This window comes from Vipera ursinii, assembly GCF_947247035.1.
Source record: "Vipera ursinii genome assembly, chromosome: 5".
Taxonomy (NCBI): domain Eukaryota; kingdom Metazoa; phylum Chordata; class Lepidosauria; order Squamata; family Viperidae; genus Vipera; species Vipera ursinii.
Genome location: NC_139518.1, coordinates 15,317,536 through 15,335,222, shown reverse-complemented (window position 1 = coordinate 15,335,222; position 17,687 = coordinate 15,317,536). Strand labels below are relative to the sequence as shown.

The 17,687-nt window shown below is 42.5% G+C and overlaps 1 protein-coding gene across 1 annotated transcript in view; it reads left to right on the top strand.

Annotated features, from left to right (window-relative positions):
* Nucleotides 1-15,532, top strand: part of FNDC3B (fibronectin type III domain containing 3B) — a 316,638-nt gene extending 301,106 nt beyond the window's left edge. Inside the window, exon 26 of the mRNA XM_083363582.1 lies at nucleotides 13,663-15,532. Within this exon, the coding sequence (XP_083219708.1) occupies nucleotides 13,663-13,974 (312 nt within the window). The 3' untranslated portion in view covers nucleotides 13,975-15,532. The remainder of the gene's footprint in view (nucleotides 1-13,662) is intronic.
* The last annotated feature ends 2,155 nt before the right edge of the window (nucleotides 15,533-17,687 follow it).

Below are 17,687 nucleotides of genomic sequence, written 5' to 3'. Positions count from 1 at the left end.
AGGTTTTTCAGTTGCTCAGAAAGTTGCATCAAAAAATCTTCCAACACAGGAGCAATCGGTGATCTTCCCATACCACTACAACATTGATAACATGTTAGAGGATTGTTTATAGGTTAGGTTAAGACCTAGAGGTAACTTTGACAAAACATAACACAGCAAGATGAGCTTATTCTACTTACAATATTACATTAACAAAGTTTTGCAAGTTTGGAAAAAAAAAGACATTTCTCCCCAACTCCATTACAGACCAAGAAGTTAGGGAAGGTCTCTTTTATGCCACTTGCCCATCCACATTCCTGCTGCAGACTACTTTGACTTTTATTTGGCTGTTCCTTTGGCTTTGTCTCCTTCCCCTGCCTTCCAAGATCACTCCATATGTCATTACAAGCAGTGTAAAATAGGTTAGTTCACAAACGAACTTAGATGCATTGTATTCTTATGGTATATGTGGAGGAAGGAAGCAGTCTTTAGTTTGTTTTTGCTGTATAAATACGTCTTTGCTATGGGTGTGCTTTAATATTGAGTGTAGGCTCCGTATGTATCCTTTAGCCAGGCCTAATAGTTGGTATTGATCCCAGCTCTAATTCGAAATCTCTATACTTCTTTAACAATTTGAAAGTGGGGGGGGGGGGAAGCAGCAGAAACCAAAGCAATTCACTTGAGAACCACGGAATCTATGATGGGATTCCTCTAGGCCATGGGTAGGCAACCTTGGCTCTTTTATGACTCGTGGACTTCAACTCCCAGAATTACTGAGCCAGCCATGCTCAGGAATTCTGGGAGTTGAAGTCCACGAGTCATAAAAGAGCCAAGGTTGCCTACCCATGGCCTAGGAGGTTATCTAGTCCAACTCCTTACTCAGAACAAGCCCAGCAAGTAACACCACCAATTGATTCCATCAAGAAACTTCTTTTACAGTCATCTTGAATCTCTTTTCTTTTAATTTTAACTCATTGGTTTTTATCCAACAGACAACACGTGACAGCCTACGTGTTAGGTAATTGTAGGCTGCTGTGATGGCTTCTATTGATCTTCTCTTTTGCAAGTTAAATATGCCCAGCAATTTAAATGGTTACGTTTGGTTTTTGGACTCCTTCTCATTCTAGTAACTCTCACCTCTACCTTCTCCAGTGTCTCCATTTCTTTTTTAAGACAAGGGCTCAGAACTTTTCACACTTTTTCAAGAATGGTCTAAGCATAGCAGAATGCAATCGAACTATTACTTTCTGTGTTTATTGTTAATGTGGCACAGGATTAAATTGGCATTTGTAACAGCTACAGTTAGCTAAATCATGATCAAGTGTCGGTCCATTGGGATCCCTGGATCCTTCTCGATTGATTTAGAAAACAGTGTCCATTATTTTTGTGTTAATATACAACTGAAGATCACCAAATTGCACCAGAGTCCTCTGTGTTGGTGGAAGATTAATATAAGAAAAATATCACTGAAATATCTTAGGTCAGTTATCAGTAATCCTCAATTTACAACAGTTTGTTTAATGACCATTCAAAGTTACAACGGCACTTATTAATCCTAATGTATTTCATAGATTCTTTGCTCTAACTCCCTCCCCTTCTCCCCCCTCCCCTATAATAGGAGGCCCGGGTTGTAACCACTGTGGGAGAGTAGTTAAGTTTTTTACATCTGCTGCCTCCCAGAGGTGAGAGCTCTGGGGGGTATTGCTCTCCCGGTTTGCATGTACCAGGTTGCCCCCCGGCTTTGACCGCCGTGAGAGGGCGGGATTCGATCTGTTCCGGGATTTCCCAGCTCTAGTGGCAGTGGAGCTGGGCTGGCTCTCTGGTCATTTGCCTTCGATTTATTTATTTTGAGACCCTCCCATGTTGATCTGGTCTGCCTTGCTGTTTTTTTGTCGGACTTGTTAAGATCATGCATCTGACTTATTCTAGCACGACCTTATACGCTCTCAGGGCCCCCCCCCATCCTGGGAGCGACCCGCCTTACTTTTTACACCTCCTCTTGATGAAGGGCCCGAGTGTTGGGACCCTGAGAGATGGCTGGGCATGGGTAGGGGCCTCCGGTATAAGCCAAATAAGAGGCCCCTGGTTAGTTTTTTGGTTAAATTTTTTAGGAGGTTAGGGAGGGGGGTGGGAACTTCCTTTGGTTGTTCGGATATGGGGGGCAGTCCAGCAACCATTGTTCAGGCCAGGGCCGGGATTGATCGCGGAGGGGAGGAGCGGGGGTCAGTCGCCCCCGGGGCTCCAGGGCAAGTCGTGGGAATGCCTATTCCCACAACGTTAGGGAATGGCAGCAGGTGCAGGAACAGAGGGCCGTATCGATCTCAGGGAAGGCCTCTCCGCTACTTGCAAGCGGTGAGGCGTTCCGACCCTCTTGTTCTGCCCCGAGGTCCCGGGAGTGAGGATGTGCAGCCCCCTGAGCTCCGGCTGGTGTACTTGAATGCCAGGTCTGTCGTTAATAAAGCTCCTCTCGTCCGTGACTTGGTCGAGGGTGAGCAGGCGGACCTGGCTTGCATCACGGAGACTTGGTTGGGCCCAGAGGGCGGTATTCCTCTGGCTGATCTTTGCCCACCAGGTTTCCGGGTGCTACACCGGCCTCGGGCTCAGGGTAGGGGTGGGGGAGTGGCTGTTGTTATGAGGGAGACCTTAGCTCCGCGGGAGGCCACCGTTCCGCAGATAGTCGGGTGTGAGTCTCTCTTCTTGAGATGCGGCCCTGGTGCGCAGTTGGGCTTGCTGCTGGTGTACCTTTCGCCTAGTCATGCAGCAGCAGCCCTGCCTGAGCTTCTCGATGTCCTCTCTGGGTTGGTGGTTGAGTTCCCGAAACTTATAGTTTTGGGGGACTTCAATCTGCCATCTCTGGGAGGATCATCTGAGTTGGCTCGGGAGTTCATGGCTTCCATGACGGCCATGGACCTGACGCAAGTAATTTCAGGACCGACTCATGAGGGAGGCCACACCCTTGACCTAGTTTTCTTATCTGGTCAGTGGTTAGATGATCTTGGTGGGGGCTCCCCAATTATTATGCCCCTGTCATGGACCGATCATCATCTCCTGCGGCTGGTCTTCCGTTTTGCCACCCCCCGCCGTGGGTGTGTGGAACCAGTTAGATGGTACCGCCCCAGATGCTTAATGGATTCCGTGAGATTCCAGGCAGCGCTGGGGTCCCCACCTGCCTCCCCCACTCACAGCTCGGCAGATGCCTTAGTGGAAGCTTGGGAAAGGGCAGCCACTGAGGCTCTTGACCGAGTTGTACCCTTGCGGCCCCTGACCCGATGCAGATCCCGTCGAGCTCCATGGTTCTCCGCGGAGCTTTGGGAGATGAAGCGCCGGAGACGGGGCCTAGAGAGCGGTTGGAGGTCCAGCCGATCCGAATCCGACCGATTGCGACTAAGAACCCATATTAGGTCTTATCTCGCTGCAATAAGGGTGGCGAGGTCTAATCACTTCACTACCCTTATCGCGTCCGCAGATAATCGCCCGGCCGCTCTGTTTAGGGTGACTCGCTCCCTCCTTAATCAGGAGGTGAGGGAGGAACCCTTGCAGGGTCGTGCTGAGGTGTTTAACAATTATCTGTCGGACAAAATCACTCGAATTCAGACCGGTCTGGACTCTGACTGGGCAGAGTCTGGCGATCAGGACGCGGGTGGTCTTGTCGATATCACTTGGGAGGAGTTTGATTCTGTGACTCCGGAGGAAGTGGACAGGATTATGGGGAGACTGAGCTCCACCACATGTTTATTGGACCCGTGCCCTTCCTGGCTGGTTTATGCAGCCCGGGAGAGGACACGCAGCTGGTTCCAGGCAGTTATATCAGCTTCTTTGAGTGAGGGTAGCTTCCCTGCCGTCTTGAAAGAGGCGGTGGTGAGGCCCCTCCTCAAGAAGCCTGCCTTGGACCCAGCTGTATTGAACAACTTTCGTCCAGTCTCCAACCTTCGCTTTCTTGCGAAGGTTGTTGAGAGTGTGGTGGCGCATCAGCTCCCTTTGGTCCTGGATGAAGCGGATTATCTAGACCCGTACCAATCGGGTTTCAGGCCCGGGCACAGCACGGAGACGGCATTGGTCGCGCTGGTGAATGATCTCTGGAGGGCTCGGGACAGGGGTCATTCCTCTGTTCTAGTCCTATTAGACCTCTCAGCGGCTTTCGATACCATCGACCATGGTATCCTGCTGCGGCGTCTCAGGGGATTGGGAGTGGGAGGCACGGTTTTACAGTGGTTCTCCTCCTATCTCCAGGGACGCTCGCAGTCGGTGTTGACAGGAGGGCAGAGGTCGACCGCGAGGTCTCTCGTTTGTGGAGTTCCTCAGGGGTCGGTCCTCTCGCCTCTCCTGTTCAACATCTATATGAAACCGCTGGGTGAGATCATTCGTGGCTTTGGAGTTGGGTATCATCAATACGCTGATGATACCCAGCTTTTTCTTTCTACCCCAAACCACCCCAGTGATGCCCTCAACGTGATGTCCCGTTGCCTGGAGGCGGTTCGGGTCTGGATGGGGAGGAACAGACTTCAACTCAACCCCGACAAGACCGAGTGGCTTTGCATACCTTCATCCCGGGTCTATTCGGATATTCCATCTCTTTCTATGGGGGGTGAATTATTACCCCCCGTAGATAGGGCTCGCAACTTGGGAGTCCTCCTAGATTCGCGGCTCACCTTGGAAGATCACATGGTGGCTGTGACTAGGGGGGTGTTCGCCTGGTGCGCCAGTTGCGGCCCTATCTAAGCCGGGATGATTTATGCACGGTCACTCACGTGCTCGTGACCTCTCGTCTAGACTACTGCAACGCTCTCTACATGGGGCTGCCCTTGAGGACCACCCGGAGGCTCCAGCTGGTACAGAATGCAGCCGCGAGAGTTGTGTTGGGAGTCTCCCGATACTCCCATGTGACACCTCTGCTCCGTGAGCTGCATTGGTTGCCAGTTGTCTTCCGGGTGAGATTCAAGGTGCTAGTAATGGTGTTCAAAGCCCTCCATGGCATGGGGCCGGAGTACCTCAGGGAACATCTGCTGCCGGCATCAAGCTCCCTGCGCCCTGTGCGTTCCCACAGAGAGGGCCTCCTCAGGGTGCCACCGGTCAGAGAATGTCGACTGGTGGCCCCCAGGGGGAGATCCTTCTCTGTGGGCTCCCCGGAGCTATGGAACCAGTTACCAGTTGAGCTCCGGACGGCGCCCGATCTGCGCTCCTTTCGCCGCGATCTGAAAACATACTTGTTCGAGCAAGCCGGCCTGGCCTGAGGGGGGATTGGTGGGGTTTTTTTATTATTTTTATTGGGGTTTTTACTATGTATCAATTGTATTTTAATCGGGCATGCATTTAATTATCTTTTAATTTTTGTAAATTTCTGTGTTTTATTCTTGCCCTGTACACCGCCCTGAGTCCTCCGGGAGAAGGGCGGTATAGAAATATTAATAAATTAAATTAAATTAAATTAAATTAATTCCAACTTTTAATTCACCTAGCCCTGCCTTTCTCATGATGTGCTCTGCATATAACTTAAACAGGCAGGGCAACAGTATACAGCCTTGCCAGACTCCTTTCCCAATTCTGAACCAATCAGTGGTTCCGTGTCCAGTTCTCACTGTTGCTTCTTGACCCACATATAGGTTTCTCAAGAGACAAATAAGATGGTCTGGTACTCCCATCTCTTTAAGAACTTGCCACAATTTGTTGTGATCCACACAATCAAAGGCTTTAGCATAGTCAATGAAGCAAAAGTAGATGTTTTTCTGGAACTCCCTAGCTTTCTCCATGATCCAGCATATGTTGGCAATTTGATCTCTAGTTCTTCTGCCTCTTCGAAATCCTGCCTGTATTTCTGGTAGTTCTCAATCCAGATACTGCTGTAGTCTAACTTGTAGGATTTTAAGCATAACTTTACTAGCATGTGAAATGAGTGCAATGGTGCGATAGTTTGAACATTCTTTGGCACTGCCTTTCTTTGGAATTGGAATGTAAACTGATCTTTTCCAATCCTGTGGCCACTGTTGAGTTTTCCAAATTTGCTGGCAAATTGAGTGTAGCACTTTTACTGCATTGTCTTTTAAGATTTTGAATAGCTCAGCTGGAATACTGTCACCTCCACTAGCTTTGTTGTTGCTCAGCTTTTCTAACGCCCACTTCACTTCACATTCTAGGATGTCTGGCTCGAGGTCAGTGACCACCTCATCGTGGTTATCAGGGACGTTAAGCTCATTCTTGTATAGTTCTTCTGTGTAATTTTGCCACCTCTTCTTAATCTCTTTTGCCTCTGTTAGGTCCCTGCCATTTTGGTCCTTTATCATGGCCATTTTTGCATGAAACGTTCCCTTCATCTCTCCAATTTTCTTGAAGAGATCTCTGGTCCTCCCAATTCTATTGTTTTCTTCTATTTCTTTGCATTGTTCATTTAAGAAGCCATTCTTATCTCTTCTAGCTATTCTCTGGAATTCTGCATTCAATTGGGCGTATCTTTCTTTTTCTCCCTTGCCTTTCGCTTCCCTCCTTTCCTCAGCTATTTGCAAAGCTTCCTCAGACAGCCATTTTGCTTTCTTGCATTTCTTTTTCTTTGGAATGGTTTTAGTTGCTACCTCTTGTACAATATTGCGAACCTCCATCCATAGTTCTTCAGGCATTCTGTCTATCAGATCTAATTCCTTAAATCTATTTGTCACCTCTACTGTATATTTGTCAGGGATATGATTTAGTTCATACCTGAGTGATTTAGTTCATACCTGAGTGGCCTAGTGCTTTTCCCTACTTTCTTCAGTTTAAGGCTAAATTTTGCAATGAGAAGCTCATGGTCTGAGCCACAGTCAGCTCCTGGTCTTGTTTTTACTGACTGTATAGAGCTTCTCCGTCTTTGGCTGCAGAGCACATAGTCAATCTGATTCCTTTGTTGACCATCTGGTGATATCCGTGTGTAGAGCTGTCTCCTGGGTTGTTGGAAAAGAGTGTTTGCTATGACCATCGTATTCTCTTGACAAAATTCTATCAGCCTGTGCCCTGCTTCATTTTGTACTCCAAGGCCAAACTTGCCTGTTATTCTGGTTAACTTTTGGCTTCCTACTTTAGCATTCCAATCCCCAATGATGATAAGAACATCAATTTTTGGTGTTAGTTCTATAAGGTGCTGTAGGGCTTCATAGAACCAGTCAATTTCATCCTCTTCAGCACCGGTGGTTGGGGCATAGACTTGGACTATTGTGTTATTGAATGGTTTGCCTTGGATTCGAATTGAGATTATTCTGTCATTTTGAGGATTGTATCCCAGTATTGCTTTTCCTATTCTTTTATTGACTATGAAGGCTACTCCATTTCTTCTGAGGGATTCTTGCCCGCAGTAGTATACCTGATGGTCATCTGAATTAAATTCACCCATTGCTGTCCATTTTAGTTCGCTGATTACTAAGATGTCGATGTTCAGTCTTGTCATTTCTTGTTTGATCACATCCAGCTTGCCTTGACTCATGGATCTTGCACAGCTAATAGAGAGTTATAAATCCAGGAGAGATAATTCAGATAAAATTGTTCCTATTTTACTTTTCCAAATACAGTGAATGATTTCCAAAACCATCTTAGCCATTGTCCTGAGGTAATATAAAGCAACACAACAGGCAAATTTATTTTGAGAACAAAATTAGAGAACAACTTGAAAAGAAATTTCTTAAGGATTCTTCGCTGCTGGAAACAGAAAGAAAGTTTCCGGGCATATTTGTGTAGCCAAAAAACAGATTTTGGCATGACTTTATCTACAGATGCACTGGTTTGTTAGCATGATAATTGCTTGATGATCGTGCTTTCAGCTGTCGTAGAGGACATATGCAATAAGCAGGTGGGCTTTCAAATATAATCAGCCACATTAAATTTTAAAAAATTGAGACCTTGTAACATGAATTAGAGGTGATTTTTCCTGAGCTTAGTGGCTGTTTTTTTTTTAAATTTGTTAGCTGAAAAAACCAGTAGATAGCTATTCATTCACACAAGTTGGCTCACACAGGTTGAAAGTAGGAAGGGGTTGTGATAGAAAAAAGTTTAAGAAAACCCTGGTATAAGGAATATAAAGTATGGATTGTGCTTTGACACAATCAAGATAGGATAGGATAGGATAGGATAGGATAGGATAGGATAGGATAGGATAGGATAGGATAGGATAGGATAGGATAGGATAGGATAGGATAGGATTGTTACTAGTCACCAAGAATTCCTATTTTTTAAAAAAAAAACCTTAAGAAACCACATTTACCTGTAAGTAAAGCTGTTAGATTTTTACAGACCCTTCTGCAAATAATAATATCCATTTTGCATGGATAACATAGATACAAATCTCCGAAACAACTTAATAAGTAAAATATCCAGGGATTCCTTTATTGAACTTCTGCTTATCTGGATATATTCATTTGAAATCTGGCTGTATGAAGTGGAATTCAGTTTCTTTACAATCTCAGCAGCTTTAAAACTAAGCAGTACAGATGCACTTAGTTGAACAAATTCTGGTTACTAAGCAGCCAACTCTATATAGACAAAACTTTCAATACAAACCAAGGTAATTTTGAACAATACTTTTGTGTAACAAGTGAGGATTTGATAACTGAGATAGGTGAATTCTTCTTAATTCTCTGGCTAAACTATTTGTCAAAGTCTCTTAAATCAGGTTGCCAGTATCAGAGTCAGAAATCCTTCCAAAAATTGAGACAGACTAAAATACAGGTAATCCTCTACTTATGACCACCATTGAGTCCAGCCTTTCCAATTGCTAAACAAAACTGTTAAGTGAGTTTTGCCCCATTTTACTACATTTCTCGCTCTAGTTATTAAGTGTAGCAATAGCAATAGCACTTAGACTTCACAGTGCTTTAGAGCCCTCTCTAAGCGGTTTACAGCGTCGGCTTATTGCCTCCAACAATCTGGGTCCTCATTTTACCAACCTCAGAAGGATGGAAGGCTGAGTCTACCTTGAGCCGGTGAGACTTGAACTGCCAAACTGCTGGCAGTCGGCAGAACTAGCCTGCAGTACTGCATTCTAACCACTGCGCCACCAGGGGTCCTAGTGCAGGGCTTTTCAACCTTTTTCACAGGTTGTACCACTTTCAGGACATGACAGTATTCAAGCACCATCAGTGCTTAGCAAGGTGTCAAAAACTTGAAGGCCAAAAAAGAAGGAAAACGTACCAGTTTTAATTTGGTGGCGGTTCCCTTGCTGAATCGCTTTCCCTTCGCACTGACGAACATATGCTGAATTTATCCACATTTATTAATATGCACCACTACCTTGGCGGTCAGGTGGCTGGTTGACCCTTCTTCCTCTCTCCCTGTCCTTTCTCTCTCTTTCACAGCCTCTACTCCTTTGTTGATCCCTCTGCTTGTCTTGTCTCGCAGAAGCCTCTCCTCTTCTCCCTCTCTCTGTTCCCCGTCCCCTTCTCCTTCCCTATTGTCTTTTTTCTCTCTTTCCCAAAACCTCCTCCTTTTATATCCCCTCCTCTCCTCTCCCGCTCCTCCTCCTTTTCTCTTCTGGGTGCACCTCTCTGGGGCTCACGGAGAGCTCCGGCGTTGCTCACTGTGCCGGTCTCACTCCCCCATGCAGTCACCCACTCCCTGGCTGGCCAATGCACACAGCGCTGATCAGCTGGAGCTGCGCACACCGATCTTGGGGCCTCTGCAGCTGACTCTCTCACCCCAAGGCCTCTCTGCTACTCCCGGTGATTGTAGAGGCTGCCAGAACTGCTGATCAGCTGGAGCTGCATGCGCCAGGCTTGGTCCCTCAGCAGACCCCAGCAACACCACAGCTCCAGCTAACTCTATTCCAGGACTGTGCAGTGCTGCCGCTGCTTCAGCTCATGCCCCCTGCTATATTTGTCTAGGTCACATACCACCTGCCTGGTGCCGAAGTACCACCAGTGGTACCCATAGCACCAGTTGAAAAGCCCTGTCCTAGTGTATCTCTGCAGTCATTAAGAACTTGGTTGTTAAATGAATCTGGCTTCCCCATTTGCTTATCAGAAGGTCACAAAAGGTGATCATGTAATCCCAGGACTCTGCAACTGTCATAAATACATGCCAGTTGCCTAGTGTCTGAAAATTGATCATGTGACCTTGTTGGCCATAGCTTATGTATGCCTAAAAACCAGCATCCAAAAATTGCACTACATTGGACACTTCTTGGAGGAAAGAGAAAACAAGGCCAGCCTCGGAAAACTTGGCACCAAATACTTAAAGAAGATTTTAAGATTATTAATGTCCCTTGGGATAATGCGAATAATCAACTACTGGAAAACACTTGTTGCTGATGTGCTCTGGACAGGACTTAATGACTATGATGATGACCATGGAGATTATGCAATAGTCATGAGTATAAAAAATGGTCAAAAGTCACTTTTTTCAGTCCCATTGTAAATGGTCACTAAATTACTAGTTGTAAGTTGAGGACTATCTGTAATGCTGTTGGGGACCTCCAGGCATACAAAGTTGGCTACTCTTTGTTTATATCCTTTGGGGCTTCGTGGACAAATGGGTTCACTATTGAGATTAAAATAATGTCTGTTTGAAAGACATTTCCTTTCAAAATATGATTGTCAATAAAGCTACTGCTTTGGCTATGTCTACCATCCAACTCTGAATACCCCTTGTCATGCTTTATCCAAGTTCGTTTAGTGATTCATGTGCCATTGAATATAATTTCCCAGTTTGTTTAGCCTGAACTGGTGAAATCTCTAGGGAGATGGGATAAAAATGGTACTATAGGTAAATCTCTGAGGAAGATGGGAGATTTCAAAATACGAAATATAGCTAAATAAAAATAAAACAAAATTATGCATCATCATGATATTGTCTCATTGTTTTCTTTAATTGGCTTATGTGCAAACAGCTGTTTGCAGCTGTTTTCAGTAATTTTTGAATAAAAGGAGCAGTTTATCCATTACAGTAATAAATGATTCTCAAATTTGAGGCCCATTAAGTATGCATTTAGGGTATCCTTTTTCCATCTTTGTAATTATGGCAATTTATGGATTACACATGCAAATTTCTAACTATTTGACTTCAGGGAGCTTATCTTATTTGGAGCATAAAACTATTATAATAGGACCTGAGAGGAAAAGATTTTATATTTTTGCTGTAGGGTCCCTATTTGTCATGTTGTGTTGTGTAGCTTAGAGCTGGCAATTGTTTAATCACAGCAGACTAATGGGAAAAGATATTTTGTTCCTTTCTCTGCCAGAATTTGATCACCATTATAATCACCTTTCCATCTGGCACAAAATAATTGAGTCAGCTTTTGAAGTGTTATTCTTTCTTCCGTACATTTCCACTATCACAGTTTTACTTCAAAGCCACAATTTAAAAGATCACTCCTGGGTGGTAGTCTTGGTTAAAATAAATTATTGGGTGGAAACTATATTGATAGATGTTGAATTACCATATCTTGGCTGCCTAAATTCAGAAGACCACTTGATGGCAGCTAAGAGTAAGATTTTTCTATGTATCTCTCCTGCCACCTGGTGGTCACCCAGGTTTTGCACCCCAGTTGTAGCCTTAATAGAGTTGGGTTGGGTGTGCAATTACAGAATTTTGGTTCTTAGTTTTTATTTGCATTTCCATGTGCATTACTTAGATGGAGCATTAGTTTCATAGCTCAGGTATAGAAATAATAATTTTTATCTCTCTATATATACTTTTCTGCTAATTTTATGTTAACGATGTATTGAGGCAATTCATAATATGGAGCAGTGGTATAAAACATACATCACATTGCTATCTCACAAATGCCCCTCACTACTTAAGGAAAAAGAAATAGATGACAATTTGGGAAGTAATTTTGAGTGATGACCTAGACTGCATTTTAGAATGGAATTGCACTAGCAAAAATTGCAGTGGTATGTGGAAATGACTTTGGGGGTGGGGTGTGCTGGGGTGCAGGAAGGGATACTTTCTAGGGAACAATCCGATAAGAGAGTGCATAGTCCACAATTACATAATGGTCAGAGAAAGAGACTTAGAAATGAACTTCCCTAATTTCTCATGCTGGAAAAAAATACAGTGGAAGATTTACTTCCAAGATTCGGTTAATCTAGCTTTGTATGCAGCCTATATTACATAAAGTAGAATTTGCCCAACTGGTCATTATTCCTGTTTGTCTACCTAGGAAGTTGGAAATATTTGTATGGCTACTGTATGATAGGGTCAGGCAATATTTAGTAATTGTTATATTGTACACTGCCATGTGTTGTTATTTTTTTTACTTGGCAGTGGGAAGTTAAAATTTTTACGCATCTATAAAGAGGGCAAAAATATGTATTTCGCATTATAACACTCCGTTCTATCACTGGTGTTTGTCCATACAAAAATGCATATTTAAGAATAGTGAAATACATTGTGTAATGTGTGTATAGACAACAAGATACTTGCAGTGAATATAGTCAGATCAAGGAACAGTTAAGAATAATTCTAAACAATTAAGAATAAAAGAGGGAAAGAAAATGAAGATGATGGAGATGACAATTAGAATAACAAAGTTGGGAGGGACCTTGGAGGTCTTCTAGTCCAACCCCCTGCTCAAGCAGAAAACCCTATACCATTTCAGACAAATGGCTGTCCAGTCTGTTCTTAAAAACTTCCAGTGTTGGTGTACCCATATCTTCATTTTGTCATGAAGTTAAACAAGGGGTCACCAGCAGAGAAGCAATGAAAAGATTTTGGGATGCAAATGCTAGAAGGATAAGCTATGTGAAAATGATTAACACTTAAATAGGGTTGATCATGGTATGTTGAATAAAATTCTATAAATCTTGGTGTCAAAGAAAAAAAAGAATGAAAAGAAAAGAATAAATGTTGAAAAATGGCAAGGTTGCAGGTATAGATGGTATAACTGGAGAAATGTTAAAATATGTACTGTGTGTGTTTTTCTTATCTAGTAGTTGCATAGTAATGTGTACAAAGAGTGCCACCTACAACTTCTTCTGGAACAGGAGGCTCTTCTGACAGTCCATTCATGCCCTATTCACCTCTTGTTTGGAATTTTGCAATTGGGCTGCCCTTGAAGAGCATTTGGAAGCTATATATATTTGGCCACTGCATGACCTCTATTCCCAATTGTTTAGACCTTTCCAACAAATTCAAATAGTGCAACATAGTCTGTATTCCTTCTCTTAGGAAATGTCATCACAGGGACCTTGGAAGTAAGTCACTCAGTAGCTGCTTCCCATGTCCCAAGAAATCTCAATAGCTCCTATCTTATTGGTTTTTAGAAAGGTCATTAAAAGTTGGTAATAAAGCACTTCTCATGACTAGGACTACTTTGTCTAGTTATCAAATTCCTTTTTCTGAAATGAAACTTTTCTCTCCAGATGTCTGTGGAGATTCTCAGTCCTCTATCCAAAGATGCTTTTCCGAAAGGCAACAACTGGACTTCCTTGGGTTTTCCTTGAAAATGTTTTTCTTCTCATTCAAGAAATTCGGAACCGAAGAAGCTTCTTGGATGAGAAGCGAAACCTTTTCAAGGAAAAAAACCCGAGAAAGTCCAGTTGCCTTTTGGAAAAGCATCTTGGGGGTTTTCTCTCCAGATGTTCTCTCTCCAGGAGCTCAGCCAACTTTGAGACAGCCTGTGCTGCAATTTTAAGCAAAGCTCCTTTCCAATCTGAAGAGTTTGGACTTAAAGCTTCATAACAATTTCTTGTGCCACCTAAATTTTCTTTCCTCGCTTCTTCTTCCTTCAAGGTGTACAAGGGAGACGAGACAACGTACCAAATCTCAGGCCTTCAGGTGAACACAGATTATAGATTTCGCGTGTGTGTTTGCCGCCGATGCTTGGATACCTCACAAGAACTTAATGGACCTTTCAGCACTTCTGTTGCCTTTATTCTCCAGCGGAGTGAGCTCATGCTTACAGGGGAACTGGGAAGAGCCGATGATCCCAAGTCTAAGTGTATGATGCCTTCTGATGAACAGTTTGCAGCCCTCTTAGTCCTCGGCTTTGCAAGCGTCTCCATCTTATTTGCTTTTATACTACAGTATTTGTTTATGAAGTAGAGAGTTCAACACAAATATTCGAGGTATCATTTTAATTAATGCTTCATACTATAATCAATATGTTTTATTCAGATAGTCCTCTTTATTTTTTCAGTGCATTTTTTTCCTGGTTTATTGTTGTTGTTTTTTTAAGGGGTGGCGGGGGAATGATAGTCCTATTTAGAAAATAAAAATCGACATTCAGGTGCACCTTTTGGACATTCAAGGTTAGGAAATGGTTGAATATATCCAAGCCAGAGACCAAAACAAATATTTAACGTTTGGATGTTCTTTGCCCTGTTCCTGTGATTTTATTCACGTAACTAGTTTTTATTTTCAGAATGTAGAAATGTAACCAGTTTGCCTTCACGTTTTTTGCCTTAGTGCTAAAGTTGTTGCAGTCTTTAAGTTGCAAGTTTGTTACATTAGAATAACCGCTTTAAGCTCCTCTGAATTTGCAAGACTTACTTACCCATCATTATGTAATAGCATTGCAGCTAAGCATTCCGCAATGCATCTGTTGCACAAGTCGTTAATTATAAATATCACATATGGTATTCATTACATTTATTTTCTCTTCAACCCTCATACCACGAATTTTGCATTGTTTTTGCGTTATCCCCATGGGGGGGGGAATTAATCTCAATTATGTAATCAAGCATATTTTTACCACATTTCCATCCCGATAATTTATCTTGCAACCTAAAGTCTTCTTTGAATTGTAAACATTTTATTCAAGCTGTTTGCGCACTATAAATTCCTGCATAACAAATCTGATAACCAGATAGCTTTATCAATGGAAAAGCATTACCATTCTACCATCTTCTTTATTTTATAGCAGTAAATTTAAGAGGGCATTGTGCAATAGTTACTCTCATGTTCAGCTGTTTTTATTTTGTTTAAAGAAAAGCTGCTTTTAACTAGTTTGTTTGCCTTTGTATATAAACTTACTTTTAATCCAATCACTAGATTTGTTATATTCATTGTGATCGTATGTGTTTATAACTGGCGAAAGCTTGCTGCCTTTGCTATTTAAATTAGATTGTTACTTTTTATCATAAGCAAACTCTCAATCAGCCTTGAAAGAAAAAGGTCCATCTGCATTTCAGTTTTGGGAAAAAACATGGTAAATTCATATAGACACCTCAGATGCTAAATACTGTAAGTAGGGCTGACATAAAAAGGTGCCATTTCTTCCATCTCCTTCTCCCCCTCCTTTCTTCTTAATGGCATCTCCTATTACAAAATATGCCATGTAATATCCATTCATTTCCCTCTTCAATTTCATTAGCTACAGCCTTCAGAAGTGATGGCGGGAGGGACACCATAGTTCACATGACAACACACTATGTGCATTATAATAATAAAGCAAAACAAGCTTAACAGCGCTGTGTTGCCAAGCATCAACCTCAAGCATTATTGGTATTTCCAGGAATGCCTCTGAGACGTTCTCCAGCAATTCATTGAATGGCTGCTGGCTACATACCCGTGCTGGCTTTATCTTCTGGCAAATTGATATATTACAATTGGCAACTATAGTTTGTGAATGCCCTTATTACACACTCAAAATTCCAGGAATGCTCACTGGGCCTCAAATTTTGGAGATTCCTTTAGTGGCCATGGCCAAAAGGAGAAGACAAGGAGATGTGAAGCAGCTGATTTCAGCAGCAGCTGCCATCTTGACACCTAGCTCTAGTTTCAACTAGTGCTCAGATCATAAGGATCAGGTGTGGTACATTGCAAACCTGGTGGCTTTCCTGTTTGGGACATTGTATGTGCTTTTACATCAATTGCCAAGGCATGTTCATTCAGTCCATCAAATCCCTTGGTTATTCTTATTGTTTTAAGAAAAAAAAATTTCTTTGAATCAGTGGGTTATTTTTATGACGTCTAAGTGCCTCAGGGATATTGAGCAGGAGGTGCAAAGTAAATTACACATAGAAATGGACAGAGCTACAATTTACTAGGAACCACTCCCAGATTGTGCAGTTACAACTCAAGAAGCATTGCTACAGAGTTCATTTCCACTAAACAGAGGTGCACAACACTATGCCCTTCCTACAGAGCCTCGTAAAAGGCCCCCCTGCAGAGATTTTCCATGTTAGTTTTTTTAAGTACTGGAATAGGGAGGGACTGGAGGACTAATCATATCAGCTCTGTTTAATTTTTTAAGTCAGTTGAAATAAAATGTGCACTCTTTCCTTAAAGCCTGTGCAGGAAAACAAAAAATGTGATCCAGTAGTTCCTGATCTAGCTCTGCATGAATTGGAAAAGTTCCCCGTGAATTGTGTCCCAGACTTTGTGTACCCTTGCATTCATTCATTCAAACAAATAGTTTTGTATATTTTTCATCTCCTTTGGGTTTTGCTTGCATTGTCCTTTTTTTTTTTTTTTTGGTTTTCTGTTTTGCTATCATACAGGGTGGCGCAATGGCTTAGTGGTTAAGATGCTGGGTTTGTTGGCTGGAAAGCCAACAGCCCGGGTTTGAGACCCGAGCATGCCGCAGTTGGGTGAGTACCTGTCTTCGCCTAACTCCTGCCCACCTAGCAGTTTGAAAGCATGCAAATGTGAGTAGATAAATAGGTACCACTTAGGTGGGAAGGAAATAGTACTCTGCGATGTCATGCTGGCCACGTGACCACAGAAACGTCTTTGGACAGCGCTAGCTCAACAGCTTTGAAACAGAGATGAGCACCGCCCCCTATAGGCGGCGACAACTAGCAGAGTTAAAACTCCCAGAGACTCCTCCCTTGCTTTCTTTGCTATGATACAGTGTCCTGTACTATTCATTCATTCCCATAACCAAAGTAATGGGGAAACCAACATTATTTTTGTTTTAAGATTATTTATACTATATACTGCATTCAGTACTTTAAAATGCCAATTAAAGTGCAATCACATTATTTATTGTAAAAATAAAAAGTGTACTTATGTACTAAATCTCTCCCCTTTTCCCTCTGACCCCTTAGTAGCACACTATTTTTCTATTTTGTTTTATGTAAGTATAATTTAGGTTAAATATTTTCATTTCCCAGCACCATTCCTAGTATTAACCTTCTTATAGTATATTGTATGTTTAAAAATGGGAGTGTTTATGAATTGCCAAAAAAAAAGAAGAATAAAAATGTACCCAAATATCCTGCATGCAAATAAACACCATGCGGGAACCACATCCATTCCATCTGCGGTACATTAAGAACAATCATCTTCAAAGTTTACATGTAGCCCAAAAAAAAAATCATAAGCATCTTTTGAAATAATAGTTCGAAACTGATTATTCTGTGTGCCTCTCTTGATGTAGCAAACTAGTACAAAGGTCCTTTACTTTTTCTTTCCTAATGTTAGTATGCATATTTGCCTAGCAAACAAATGATATTGAGCTATTTTCTTCTTTTTAAATCTCCTCCTCCCGCCGGCTCCAGTTCTGGCCTTGGCAAATGTGGTATTGTTGTCATTGTTTAATTCAACTTTATTCCTTTTATATAATACTTGGTTGTCTTCAAATATAAAATTATTTTTTAAAAAAAAGTTAGCAAAATTTTAAAGAATGTAGATAGCATTAGCTGGGCTTCGACCTCCTTTCAATCATTGGGAACAATTAACTAGGATTCATTGGAAACCTGTTCGTTGTCATGGTTCTGAAATCCTTTCCATTTTTCCGGATCGGAGACAATCCATTTGGAAAGCCGCATCTTTGTAAAACAGCTGTTGTCACTTTTACCGTGCCTTGTGAT